General features: G+C 37.1%; 1 protein-coding gene and 1 long non-coding RNA gene across 11 annotated transcripts in view; one reads left to right on the top strand and one right to left on the bottom strand.

Moving 5' to 3' along the window:
* Positions 1-779: 779 nt before the first annotated feature.
* LOC111254522 (uncharacterized) overlaps positions 780-15,101 on the top strand; it is a 126,154-nt gene continuing 111,832 nt past the window's right edge. For 9 of the 10 annotated variants that reach the window (XR_015316336.1, XR_015316338.1, XR_015316334.1 and 6 more), the window contains exon 1: positions 780-1,365. Coding sequence is in view for 5 of the 10 variants with exons in the window: in XM_086973985.1 (XP_086830111.1) it covers positions 1,331-1,365 (35 nt within the window). In the remaining 5 variants the exon portion in view is untranslated. The remainder of the gene's footprint in view (positions 1,366-15,101) is intronic. The other variant, XR_015316337.1, reaches the window with a different exon arrangement.
* LOC147754242 (uncharacterized) overlaps positions 13,484-15,101 on the bottom strand; it is a 6,708-nt gene continuing 5,090 nt past the window's right edge. Inside the window, exon 3 of the long non-coding RNA XR_015316340.1 lies at positions 13,484-14,478. This is a non-coding gene — a long non-coding RNA (uncharacterized LOC147754242). The remainder of the gene's footprint in view (positions 14,479-15,101) is intronic.

Here is a 15,101-nt window from a genome sequence, read left to right on the forward strand (position 1 = left end):
TTTAAGAAAACTAGGTGACCTCAAAGTACAATTCAGCTTAGAAGAAACTCTTTGAAACAAGCAATTTTTAAGAGAAGCCGGTTAACGATTTTATTGGCATAATGTATCATTTGTAGAGAATCACAATATCGATGTATGCCTAATATTGCGGTCGATCATAATCATAGATCAGAACTTACCATAATTTTTACACGAGAAAAAAGCGTAGCCTCCGTAGCTACACAGACTGAAGGATTCAAGTAGGCTTTGAAGAACGACGCTACTCTATCTCCCTACGCCTTGAATAAGACGTAATTTGTAGATGTGTCAGTACCTGGATGCCCAAGAGGTTCTACAGACCTTTATGTGGACGTACAATAGATAAATAACTATTTTCGATTTGCTTAATTTGTCAATAAATTATTTAAAAGCACCGACTTCTTTACTAATAATTACGGCGTTTTCCAGAACGAAAGGCATTTTTCTATGTCTTTTTTTTTGTTGAATGACTTATTTGCTTGCACAAAATCTTTAGTAATCCATTTAGTGCCGCCTTGTTGGCCCCCGTGAAATTACATGGACCTACGAGATAGAAGTCTTCAATGGATATGTTTTCACAGTTGTGTAAGCAGCTAAAAAAGTATCTGATATCTGCGAATAGGCCATGCAGAGATCTTTTAACTGCGAAGATTAAGAGTCTCCTGTTTGGACCCTGCGTACCTGGCTCACAGGACACTACGCCATCCTCCTCGCTTCTATAATACGTACGTGCAGTCGTGTCACCATCATCGCAAGAAAAACAACCACCTGATTAGTCCTGTGGCTTTTTTCTTCAAAAACTCACCGTTGCATAAAACGACGACAATCTATTCGTTAGCAGTTACGCCAGGAATTTGTTCGACCGATAGATATATATTCAGTCGAGCGGCAATCCCTGCACATCATTGTAGAGCAAATATAAAACGACAAAAGTGTGACCTTGATAATGACTCCTCCGATTGGCGGTGTCAAGTGCTATCAAATGAATTGAAAAGTGGATACATGTTGATAGATTACCGATAATATATTTGTATATGTGAACATGGGTTCTCAACGCCAATTGGTTCCTTATGTCTCTGGACTCTTCGTCATTTTTGTGCCATCTCATTTAGGTTGGACGATGTCGTATCAGTGTGCAAGGGATACGGTGATCAGTGGATGGGATAAATGAACGACGTTTTGTTTCGCCCAAAAATAATGTCTAATAAATATGGCGCTTTACGTTGCACTGCTAATCTCCGACTCAATCGTATGGTATATTTCAACGCAACGGAAAATGTGTCAATAAAAGGGATGCAAGATCGCTGAATGGATGGATGCGTTGTTTCGTTCCGCAATTCCGTTGGGGTGAGTCGACGATAATCCAATTGTTATACCGTTACGTAAATATTAACTATGCAAAGTGATCCTGTGTCATATTTAAAATGTGAGTTTTAAGAACACAACGAATTTAAAGGTGATTATTGTAAGTAGATACGTTTCTCAACTTAGAAAACTGACTGGTGCTAAATGATTTAAAAAACAAAAAACTGCGAAATCCCAGTTTCATCATCTTGTTATAAAAATAGGGAAATGAATTTCGGTTTTAAAAAAAAGCGACATCAATCGATAGACTTAGTGTCAATAAAACTCAGTTATATATATATATATATATATATATATATATAGCAGCATAACCGTAAATATGGTAACTAGTTGAAAAGAGGCATTCTTAGAATTGGGTTTTGTATGTTTGATAGAAGCAAACGAAGTTTAGAAGATACATTTTATGTAAACTATGTGAACAAAGGAAGTTATTCGAAGTATATAAGATGTTAGCTACTTATTTTAATCTAGAATGGTTAGGTGTATTAGTTTCAAAAATATAGGTGATATGAGACAAACGTTTTGGCCGAGTGGTAATATTTCTTTACTGGTCATCGTTTTCCAATAGTTGGGTTTCCACTTCTACCCATATACGCAATTGTTCACTTGCGTCCTTAAATATCCCGTTTAGACGCTGTAACTAGAACCTCGCGTAGGTTTAATTCGATTTAAAGTTTTATAAGAAATTTACAAAATTTCGAAGTTGTTCCGCTTGTTTTTGGATTGTGTTCAGGCGGACGTCTTTCATGATGTCCATAATCACCGTCACATTACAGGATATTATCAGCTCGATATAGTAAAAACCACTCACGATTGGCAAATGCTAGAGGACAATCATAGAATAGACATAGAACAAAATCACTCATAGTCTATAAGTAATGCTGACACAGTGAGGTTCTTGGATACGCAACTGATGATTTAAATGCAGGGCTATTGACCGGGCAAAACCGCTACCAGAGCCGATGAGCTAATCCTGTTCGATAGACAAGAGAAAAGGGACTTTCAGGCTTTTCCATGTAATAATCGAATTACCACCTGTCAAGGCCGCCTGTGAGAATACTAACAGAGCGCATTTTGAAGTCGACTATGGGAGGCACGGTACAACAAAAGGGCGATAAGGGCCACATAAGTGAACTCACTTGTTATAAATCAAAATTAGTTATCTTCTATTTTTCATCCCAAGTTGTCAAGTAATAATGATCAGTCTCCTCTGTATACGGCCGGCAGCATATTTTTTCTCTTTTTTAAAGCACCAAAACAGAATTAATGAACGACGACGTCCGGAAAATATCACCTAATAATTATCTACCTACACCTATTTTTCCAAATGCCGAAGGGAAGATGTTCAGTCGTAAGGTACCGTAAATAGTCGTATACGTTGCACAATTTGCTTGAATTTGAACAATAAAAAAAAATTAAAAAAAAAAAAAAAAACGTTCTCTTCTTATCGAATCCTCTCCGTTAAAGAGTTCATAGCCCATAATCAATTATTTGCACCAGTTACAGATGGACGACAAGCAGTCGTAACAAATCTTTACCATAGCTGTGATTACCTTAGAAAGACGTTCGAATGATGTTTAGTGACATGAGTTTGAACACTCAAAAACAGCGTTATACCGATATCAATGTCTTGTTGTATCTCCTATGTACATATCTATGAAAAGTAGAACCAGTATGATACGAACGAAACACGCAAGATGAAGGCCACTTGAATCGCCATCTAGAGCTACTACGGCACCATTCCTGTAGTGGTTTTCATGAATGGACGCCACCGTACCAAAGCTGGTATTGAATTTGCTGACCGTAGGCCTATTACATAGGCTGACACATTACTAAGAAACGGCAATAGCGTGTTCTGAGGAGGACTTGTCCAATCAAGTATATTACTGTCGACCCTATGGATCAGAGGACGTCGGATCTAAAAGTTAACAACAAAATAATAACTCTTAGAGAAGGTTTCGAAGCTGTGTTGACATATATGCAAAATAATCTGCTGCCCACCAATCTGTTCGTACAATCCAATATAAAGCTAGAAACACCCTTGACAGCTAAATGATCTAGATGTAATGCCTGCATCCCGTTTGACGACGGTCGCGTTTTTCCCATTAAGGGTTCCGATACTGACTCTTAAACACTTAGTAACACAAACGTAGTTTAAAATAAAATAATAGAAACGTGTGAGATCTTGTGACCATTATGCGACGTTATCGCTGAACTTATTTTAACAAAGTTCTTGTCACTGTAAGATGTAACTGCTGACAGACGTTTGTCAATACGGCGGATAAAGTGTTCCCTAGCTCTACAAGTAAGCTGTGAGCAAATATCGTTGACGTTTTAGGCTGCCGCTCTGCCTCCTCTAGAGTGCGCACGTTAAAGCATAGCTCTGAAACTTGGCTTCTTTCTCACCTCGAAATTTAATGTGTCTGCTTTACACCCTCAGTGACACTTGATTTATTTGATTTTTATAGTCGTAACTTCAATGAGATTTGGGGCGTTAATTGATCACGGTAAAGTACTCGTTTTTTCGAAATAAGAAACGGTACCACTATCAATTCGATTTAAAATAGGTTTTGTGCACTTAGAAGTGATTTGCCGGGCTTTAGGCAAACATTTTGCTCGCTTTCTTCTTTCGCGGTACAATTAGTTTAAACGGCAGTCCAAGATGTCGAGAATTCATTCACACATGTAAAAGTTAAGTGTTAATATACACTGAGCGTTGCCATCACAAAGTTTACTGTTTTAACCCCTTTTCAACTCGGGGGGCCTTCGTTATGCACCGGATAGCGTTCATTTGAGTTAAGCCTAAAGCAACTTTATGTATTTGGGGGTTTTAATTCCGACCAGCATAGGCTTAGTAACGGATAGCGTAGAAAGAAACTTAGGACATCACTTCCAGTCAGTTACGGCGAACAAAAGAGAATGAGACGACGACTACTAGAAGAACATGTTTGTTCTCTGCTAGGATAAAAACCAGACCCACAGATTCATTGGGGTTGTGTCAAGTTGACTAAACTTCCGGCCTATCCCTAAAATGTCTAGACCAAAACTTTAAATTTGATATAGCAGTTTTTATTTCTAGCTTGCTATCTCATGTACGTACTTTCGCATTGAAATTTCCCTACACCTGAGTTGGACTAAGCGTACTAGCACATGGCTTATATAATCAGGGTAAATTAATGAGAAATCATTGGCATATCAAGCTGTTCCTATAGCGTTAACATGGCCCAAAAAGGCTCCATAAGGTCTACTTCAAGCTCGTATCCTTCTTTGTTTTGTCCTCTCTCTATACATAATAATATGTTAAATTAGGTATAATGATATATTTGTGCCTAAACTTGCTGAGATTCTGATGAATTTCATAGCGTGTTAAAAATTCATAGTTAGAGCAGAATCATTATTAAATTGTGGGGTGTTTAGGTGTGAGAATTAGGGTACTTACCCCCCTGGAAAATTGTCACCGGCGAACGACAATAGTGCACTGTTAGGCGATGGAACCTTCTATCAGTAGGACAACTGGCTCTATGAGTATTAACATAATTACATAACTAAAATAATTAGTTACGAAGTTGTACAACGAAAACTTGTATTTTATAAATTGCTTACGCCTAAAACAGGCCTGTAGGTTGATACTGTCCAAGGCTACCCGCGATACGGCCAACTAGTTGTCCTGGACAGTCTATATAATGACCTTATTTTCTTTTTGGCTTTAAGATTAAAAAGATCCAACCGTCTATTTCGACTGAAGCGATGAGCGTTTACTTTGTATAGATAAAAAACATTTTTTAAGGACTTAAATTGCTTGGCGCCAATTTCTCATTTAAATAGATTTTTGTTGGAAGCAAATGATGCTGCCGGTGCAATATAGCATACCAGACATTTACAAAAACATTCTGTAACAATAACTTAATTCGAATAATTATTAAGCCGAACGTATACTGATAGTATCATGAATTAAGGGTAACAGCTGAAGTTATAAACTCAAGTATCTATTGTTGTATAAAATAAATGCACTGAATAATAGAGCCTGACCATATTTACTGAGGATCTAAATTATAGATGTTCCCTTACTTGCGGCAAATATTAGAGTCTAAATCAGTAGTACCTTTCATGATTGCTTTTCAGTTGTTTTTTGACAAAAACAGAATCAGTTAAAAAGGGTTTTGTCAGATTGTCCTGCATCATTGTTTGACTCTAGTCATAGTCTCACATCATTGAAAGAAACAGGTCTTTGTATTTTCCGTGGACTGTATTTTTAAACATCGTATTTGTCATCCTGCTCTATTATGTTCACACAGTGCGCTCCTCCTAATCGAATATCAATTGTTTCTGTAATCCTGCTTGCTATATGCTTAAGCTCTTTGCTTCGCGAAAACTATTCTCATTCTAATTCATATCTTATTAACACTAAATGTATATGGGGGCATAATCGAATCTTCCTTGTGCAAAATGATCAGGGCAACGAAAAAACAATCTACGAAAAGATGCCTGGTAGGACCATAACCAGCGCACAGCATTTTTATGGCGATGACTACGATGGCTTCAGCTGTCATTACATTTTTGTGTGGTACTTTTTCGATTAAAACAGACCTGACCTAGGTTAGATCAATTCACCACCTTAAGGCGTGTGGGACGCTAAGAGAATACGAAAACACAAGTTATGACATAAAAGACATATGCTAGCATTTGTGCTAAGAAGGAAGAGTTCGAACTGGAACGCCAAAATACTAAAATCAGTATTTTTGCTTTCACAAAACAAATAAGGAAAAGCTGGAAGAAAATATGGAAAAAATGGAAGAATATATTTTTTAAAGCCAAAACAAAGAAAGGGAGCTTGCGAAAAATAGTTTTGATTTTAACTTGATGTATAAGTTAGTCGATTCTAATGCTGGCGTCTTCAAGATCCAGCTGAGGTATCGCCACAGATCGGGTTGAGTATCGTTGAAGGCGCTAAAATGACTAGCGAGTAAGTTTGTGTTGAGCTTCGATTGTATTAAGCGTTTCACAAACCTTATTTGGGTAAATCGGAGTACTGTCGTTAATATTAAAGGGCGTTCCCTTAGAAAATGGGAAGTTTTCGCTTTGATTAGACCTGACGTATGGCTAACTATGATGATACCCATAAATTTAAAACCCTGAAGTTTAGATCATATATTTGTTAATTATGTATACTGAAATACTGAACATTAAGGGTTGAGTGACATTTCATTTCACTCATTCATTTCTAATAAATTTGGATATGATTGTGTTCGTAGTGAACCGGCTATGCATGCTTATATCCCATGTTTTTTTATTTCGATATCCTGTGCCTGTGCATTTTTTCGTTATCCTGCAATGAAATATACCAGCGTACGCATTATGCCGTCCGTATTGGTTTGTCATCAGATGTTTATATGTGAATGCTCGACAATTTGCAAGATTTGTTTTTGAATAGTTTGCCAGATGTGGATTTACGCATCTAGTTCAGTCGCCAATCCTTGAAGTAGAGTGCCTTGACTAGTGCCATCAGCGTACTTAGATCAAATAGAAACCCTTCAATTTTGAGTATCAGACTATTAGTTGGATCCTTCACGATTGATTTAATACGTCCCTGAACGCCAGCGTCGCTGCCTGCCACTACAAAGCAGTCGTTTAGCATGTAATATAAATATGTTAAATAGGTAAGTAACTAAGCCTGAACTCATATAGAGTTTTTTTAATCCTTCAAGTATGCTTTGTTTGAAGCGCCTTCGTACAAAAGGGCTTAATTTCAGCCAAAATTCACAAGACCGACTCTGTGTAAAGGGTGAACGTTAGGTTATGAAGTTTTCATGATTCTAAAATCATTAGTTAACCTGAAGTGAGTAATTTTTTGTTTGGAGTCTGGTAAATCTCGGCTTTTATAGTTCCTGAGATGGCAGCATTTACCAAGTTAGATTTAGGTCGTTTCGCACTAAAACGGTCGACATTTTTGGACGTAAGAAAGATGTAAACCCAGGCCCTTTTACGTGAAAACACAACGTATGAGAATTCATAATACCAAGTGCCTTATAACGCATATTGGAAGATACGCAATCTCAGAATTGCGCAGGCCCCTCACGTTTTATAATATTGTGGTATCAATGAACCATAATCAGTTTCTAAAGCGACTTCCTTGCATGATGGTACAAAAGCAGTCCATAATCACTGGCTCCCAGAAAAATCTCAGAGGTCCCTTTTGCAAAATTCAAAACATTTTATCATGAACGTTGTACTTAGATTTTAGAGAAATTGTATGTTTAGCCTGAATGCTATTATCCAAGAAATTTCTCTGTTGGTATGAAAATTCCACATATCAAAACTATCAGGAAATTATGTGCTGCAAAAAGTACAAGACAAGGAGATATTAAAAAAGGATCGGTTACGATGCATCATACGTAACGTATCTGCCTACTAAATTCCGAGATCTGTTCGCACTCGAGTGTAGACAGGGTTGGTCTCGTACTCAGAGGCAGCATTTTGATAGAATGCCTAGCAACGACACCGAACATAAAACTTTAAACATAGGGTGGTCTATTGGAAAGTAAACCAAAAAAGATCAATAATATCCACCCCTACTATTCTGTCTCAGTGAACTAGGCTTTTCGATGCTATACTAAAAAAAGTTATTTTCAAGTAATGCTTGTTCCAGCTGGGATAGCCGGGGTGTCCTGATAAAGCAAGCCGGTGTATTTGGGGCAAACTGATGATTTTCAAAGATACTTAGATGAAAAATAGCATACTAGAAGTGCTAATGTTAGTTTTTAACTTTAATTGAATTGGAACAACGACAGATCCATAAAGTTGACGTTATGGCATCGTCATAAAAATACCGCCAGTGATGTCCTTGTGACTATCTCTGATCGTAAAGGACTGATAGACATATACGCGATTAGCAAGCTTGTCCACAGCTTAATTGTCAGAATCTAATGCTACTACCTCGAACTGCAAAACGCAACAAATTATTGTGTTATTGTTACGGGTGTGTCGTACAGCTTAAAATATAAAACTACTCCATAAGAGGATCAACGGAGGGATCTATCTCGTGTGTGTCTGCTATATAGTTATACTATTGCGTAGTGAATCTCCCCACTGGGTCCAGTGAGATAAAAAATATTTCCCGAAACAGGTTTGTGCGGTGTGAGGTAACTTAGATAGATTTCAAAGTCAGCCAACTAACAAATACAACTTTTCTATAATAAGTTAAGTTGATACACTTGTTATTGCACAGTGCCTACCTTGCAGAATGCGCATCTTTCGTTCGTTCGTGAATCAATACTGTTTTAAGCGTAGCTAAACAAACCGACATGAGCTCTTTCACTATCTATCACAGCTGTACTGTCAGAAATGCTTAAGCTATCATATGTTTTGGAAGTTTTCTGTAATAAGAACCAGATCAGTCGCTTTAATTACTATAATGATATAAATAAAAGTATTCAAACGAAGCGAAAACAGTGCCCTCCCCGGGCTGAAAGCAATCCACTAACAAAAACTCCTGCGGATAGGTCACGCGTACCGAGGCCATTGAAGTTCTTGAAATGGGCTCAACAGATGCTAGGGGATTTTTCTTTCACTATATTAAATTTCGGAATCTTTTGAACTTTAATTCAATTTGTTCAGAGCAATAGTGAACTTAAATGGCGTATACAGTTCTGTAATATGTCGGCACGGTGACCTGGAGGGCTAAATCTCTTGCAAAAGACCAGAGGTCGATGGTTCAGGATACGCCAGCGGCATATACAACGATTAAATAAGAAAACAATAATATTATTCTATAATATTAGTATACTGTAAGAGTATTTCCGTGGCCAGTAAATCGACCTAGAACTGTACAGGATACGTTCCCTCCATTATAACTACATTGTTTGCTGGGAATTTCGATCTATTTCGTAAATGCGTAGACCTCGCGACCCCCTGTGAATTTAATGATTTTGTATCTTCATCAAACACGCATATAGAATAAAGTATCAAATATTACATAAAATATAATTAGCCTTCCTACTTAACATGTAAAGCCTTTGGTCGTAGAGAAAAAAAAAAAAAAAAACTTGAATTCTATGTAACCATCGTGCTTTACCTGAAATTTAATAATACCCAGAAGAATCAAAATCAATTTAAGCCGTTGTTGATGCATAGCTAGCGTCTTTCGCCGATCGTTCTTTCTGTCTAAGCAAATAATATGTTCAGTATGAGATTAGATCTGCATGTAAGTACAAGACCTACTTCACGCGGAGGTAAGGCCATATACCCGCATCTTGTGATTTTTTCTCTTCTCAAAAATATTATGTGAGTCAAACAAAGATTAATTCTCCTTATCTATGAATGAATCCTATACGTTGCTCTCTATTACTGTTGGGTTTTCAAATGATTTCAGTCTTTGAAGAACCTTTTGTTTGGATGTATTGTTTACTTACGTTTGAACCACATGGTCCATAGAATAAACGATTATCTTGAAACGGGTTGTTTTTTCATGGAAAGCAAAGGCATTTTTGCCTAAAACCAACCATTTGTTGTCGTAAAAAAGCTATTTATATGTGCGAGTTGCGCCTCTTATATCACACAATTTTACACTAGGTGCCCCGTTTTTAGTTTTCAGACCAGAGAAGATAGTAAATACAAGTCTAATAAACATGATAAGACGGCAGGCAAAATACCAGTCCAATCCGAACTCTAGCACCAATATATGACGCAATAGCACAACGCGTGGGACGGATTTCATTAAGTTGGAAGCATAGATTTACAATTGCAACAGTGTGATACCTTGCTTAGTTCATGGTAAGTTGTGTGCCAATAAATTATATATGAAAATAAACATGTAAGTTCAGAATATTGCCGTTTACATTAGACTGGCTGCCGAGTTCTCCAAAACAACAGGTAAAAAAAGAAAGCAAAAATAACCAAAATTGAAAAAGACTTTACTTCAACCTTAAACTTATTGTGGGTCTTGCTTTTCTTGACATAATGATCATAGTCTACAACCACTGTCATTTAGGGGAACAAAGTTATATCGTCTTTTAGTTCATATGAAGTGGGTTGCCTCGTTTTCTAAAAGGGACCGAAAACTCAGTGTAGCCAGGATTTTATGAATTCGCAAAAATACAGTCAAAAGCATCGTCTAGTTGACCCATCGTCTGTGTCAATTTAGGTAGACCGAAACGAAAGAAACCTTAACATATACAAAATTAGCACGCTACTCTCGAAGCTTCTCTTCCTTTAAAGATGAGTTCAACTTACGCCTGGAGCCGGACGCGCGGACGATTATACAAACAGCTCATTGGGGTCAAGAATCATCAGAAGAGGTTGGGAAGAAGTTGAGCAGACGTACGCAACGCATTCGACGATGGAGTGTAGCCGGCTTCAGCGGTCTCGTCCCACTGGGGTTGCAAACTGGTTGAATGCTTAACTACGGGATAGCAGGCCCTACATTTGTTGACTGAGCTCTTACTGGACCCAACACGATCAACTTCACCATTAGTGTTGCTTTAAGTCCTGTAGTATAGGCAACATCTATCTATTCTATTCTAATTAAATTTCGAAAGAGGAACTTTTGTATAAGCAAATTGTTACTGATTTAATTTTATTGATTCAGTGTTGCTTATAGTAGATTATTTTTCTCTTTATTTTATATTGCTTGTGTCATAATGATTTCGTTCCCATTTGGAAATTATTGAGAGTCTTTATCAGAGTTTCGTTATTAAGATTATTTGGGCCTGCTCATGGGTTTGGCATGTATGGTCCCAATACCCAAGGCCTTTCGGAAATAATGTCAGAGCAAAGACAAAGCTTCGGTTGCAATTAACGTAGAATTTGCGTCTCAAAAAGATTAGTTACTATTATTCTTTCTAAATACGCCCGATGTAAACGGCTTTTTTCAAATATATCTAATTACTAAATTTTCATTCGAGCGATGCCAACCGTGTCGGATCGACGGGAGTTTACCGGGATAAGAATACTGTAAGAAAAATAAGCTTTGTTTTTATTCAATAATGAAAAAATATAGTACAATATTTACCATTTTGGGCATCTTAGTAGAGAAACCCAAATCGCTTCCAAAGCGTTTCATCTTTACATTAACCCTTTTGCCTGCCATTTAGGCAAAGATTCTTCGACTACGCAATTACACGTTCTGTTTGCGTTTTGCCCCTCTAATTAATTTTCACACAAATCACGAAGATTTTTTATGTTCTTTGAAAATTTCATATCTGCCATTATTATTGAGATGCAGTACGTTAGCAGATTTCCACAGGTGCACAATTATGTTTCAATCGACAATCTGTGCGTGTATAGCCATTTATATGCAACTAATTGGGATTCATTAAGTTTCATAAATTTTTAAATAGGGAACAAGTGGCAAAATTTTTAGCGTTTTTTTTTCAACGATCGCTCATCTGTGGTGCAAAATGGCTCGTGTTCGTAGCAGACAGTGTGTAGGAAAATACTGAATTTCAGTGATCTATATAGATCTAGGTAGACAGTGATTCCATCCTTGCGCTTCGTGTTTTACGTTCATAACTACCGTTGGCCATCGTTTAATCCTCTCGCATTTTTTTGGCAGATTTATAAATTTAAGAACTCGTAGAACTAATGGGACCGTTTGGTTCCAGATTTAAGATATGGCATAAAATAAGCCATATGCACATATGTAAGCGAATTATACTTGTCAGTCCAAGTGACTGAAATGTATATATATTTTGCTTCAACTAAAAAGCTTATGAAGTACTTACGAATTTGAAGTTAAGCTTTACTAGGTACCGAAAATATGACAACCAACTTAATCACTGTTACAGATTCACTTAGACACCAGTAAAAATCGGTGATGGCCAAATGTCAATCCACGATATTCACTCGCAAGCTCTAAATCATTACCGCCAAAAGTTAATTAGTTTAAAAGGGATCCAGTCTGATAGAACTTGATATTTCTAAAATCCGAAATTGAAACCGTCAATGGGTAAAGGTAATGAACGTTTATCTAGGTACTTTACATTAGCACGAGGTCATGCGGAAGACATAATTCTGAATTGCTATAGTCTACTGCTCTTCCATTGTGAACTGTTAAATTCATTGGGGACGTGATCAGGACCTTTATGTACGTAAAACGAGTGTGGGCAATAAGGACCGCGAAAAATGAACTTTGTAGCCTACATTATATGCATCAATTAAGAAGGAATGCAGGCGTGCTATAGCTATAAAACCATCTGCACCTTTTCCATGCGTAACTGTCGCTTACGATTCCATTTAGCGCAACGACTTCACAAACTATAGGACCTTCGCAGTAGAAATAATGATTCATAAGATCTACTTTGTATAGCTGCAGCGTATCTTAACAGGACCTTACTTTTTAGATAACGACAAGAGCCAGATCAATTCTGTAGTGTTTCTGACGAAGATCTGCAAGGAAATCGCTTTAAAAATATACTCAATTTCTCAAATAGGGACATCCTTGTGCTCTAAAAGCTACTAAAATATAAGCATCTTATCAGATTTTCCCATATTAATGCATATAAGGATATATATGGAAACGAGGACAGATGAAAAGGCTTGCTATTAGCCGGATACTATTATTAGCATAGGTATTTTCCCGGCAATCGATACGCGTAGTATATTCTTAACACTATGCAAATATCGCTTAATTTAGTAGTTTGTTTTGTAGAGTCAGCTTTTTTTGTATTTATCAAGCGACTAAAAAATCATAGTAAGGGCTTGTAATTAAAAGCTATAACCTCCTTCCGTTGCCAAACCTTATAGGATATATATGCCCTCTGTTGTTGCCTAATTTTTTTTAAATATTTTCATAAAATCCTAAAACGAAACCATAATACACACTGCCCTTGAGCAAGTTTGGGTCCTAAATACGAATGCATATTCCAAAAGCAAGCTGGAACCAAAATTACATAAATACGACAATTCTCCCGGGAATTCTTAAATAGCCTGAAAGGAAATAACGCCTACGGAGGCAAGGTGCCTGCCCCCATCCCCTCGTTAACTTCGTTTCACTGAATAACCTGTGTTTTATTTCTCCGGTGCAAAATTATGATGGCAATTACGCTGGAAAGCATAATTATTAAAAGTACTACAGGGATAAAAATTACATTTCTTGTTAGTACATATGTCACCCTTTATTGAAGATAATGTTTTGAAAGATGCGCGGAACATCTTGAGAGCGTTTAAATATGACTTCGAAGTACCTAACAATGCAAGTTCCTTCCATGTGCCACCCCGCCAAAAAAAACGAGTTAAAAAACAAGTTCCGAAGAGTGTTATCCTCATACAATTCACAGAATTTTAGTATCGAAAACATAGGATAGACGCAATCCTTTATTAAATTTGCTATAGAAAACATCTATAAAACTAGACACGATATGTCTCCAACATCATACAGTATTAGCAAACTCCCTTGGTAGGCATAGCGGCATATGACATCGTCTAAGTTTGAAATCGGCTTCCTTTTGGCCTAGGCATATTTGGATTTATTTACTACTTCCTTTCGATTTGGCTCGTCATTGAGTTCCAATTTAAATAGTTTGTTAGATCTGTTCATTCGAATACGTCCCACCGTTATTATGTACATATATGTCGTGTATATGTCTACTATTATACCCTTTGAAAAAAAATGCACAGATCGGTGACACTTTTATTGCTGCAAAATCCTATTTCATTTAATTTTCGGCCGTGCCCCTTCGATCAGCTAGAACTATAGTGGACGCTTTTTTCTACAACCGTCGCTGTAGGGCCGTTACGTGTCTTGAAAATGCCCCTTATCCTTTTTCATTGTGTACAATTGACGGTTGCGAACGTCGAGCGTAATAAAAACCTGCTGCATTTTTATGGTGCATCATCTCATGCGTCTGCGTTGGTGTCAGCGGTGCTGCTAGCTTGCGTTATATGTCGGTTTCCATGTTTCCTTTTTTTTTTTTTAGGGCTGACTGCAAAGCAAGACACCGGCTACTTTTTCGTTTGACTGTTTGCCCGGCCACGTCTATTCTATACTGCATTGGTTTGAGATAATGAAACCCTGTATTTTTACGCCTTGCTATCAGTGCTGCTGGCTCAGGCGAACGGGTAGCTAGCTGAACGACATCATATTGAGCAAAGCACGCTTATCTGGAAAATGAGAACAAACATTAGCATGGATAGATAATAGTACACCGGGTAGAAGAAGTTTATCAGCGGCTAAATTTCTAAGTTAAAATATAGGTTAATCCACTCTTCTATGCAGTCAATAACACATTAGATTACTATCATGTTTATCTAATCGAAAATTGTATGTTTGATATCTTCCGTGTTTTTTTTTTGGCCGACAAAAAATATACGTATGCATGCCATATTGATGAAAAGCCATTAAAAATTAATTGTTTGAACTTCGCCTCCGAATACATTGACTCCATTGTTGTGCATATCATATTATTATAGGTTATGTAAATAATTTTTGTGCGATTACTATCTTCATAATTCATATATTTAATTGTCTACTAAATGTAAAGTAACCCACGCACCTTCAATGAAGTCTCAGCATATTTAAATAATTTATAGTTAAATTAAACATGAAATAGCCGTCTTCCGTTTCATTTAACCCAGATTACAAAGAATTCAAGTCAAAGATTTACCTCTTTGTATTGAAATTTACCAATCAAATTTTGTATTGAAGTAGGGGCAAGTGCAGCTACCTTCACCGCAGATGATTATTACAGTGTACCGTATCGCCAAACACTTCCTAGCGAATGAAG

This window comes from Varroa destructor, unplaced genomic scaffold (assembly GCF_002443255.2).
Source record: "Varroa destructor unplaced genomic scaffold, Vdes_3.0 BEIS01000007.1, whole genome shotgun sequence".
In the NCBI taxonomy this organism is placed as follows: Eukaryota; Metazoa; Arthropoda; class Arachnida; order Mesostigmata; family Varroidae; genus Varroa; species Varroa destructor.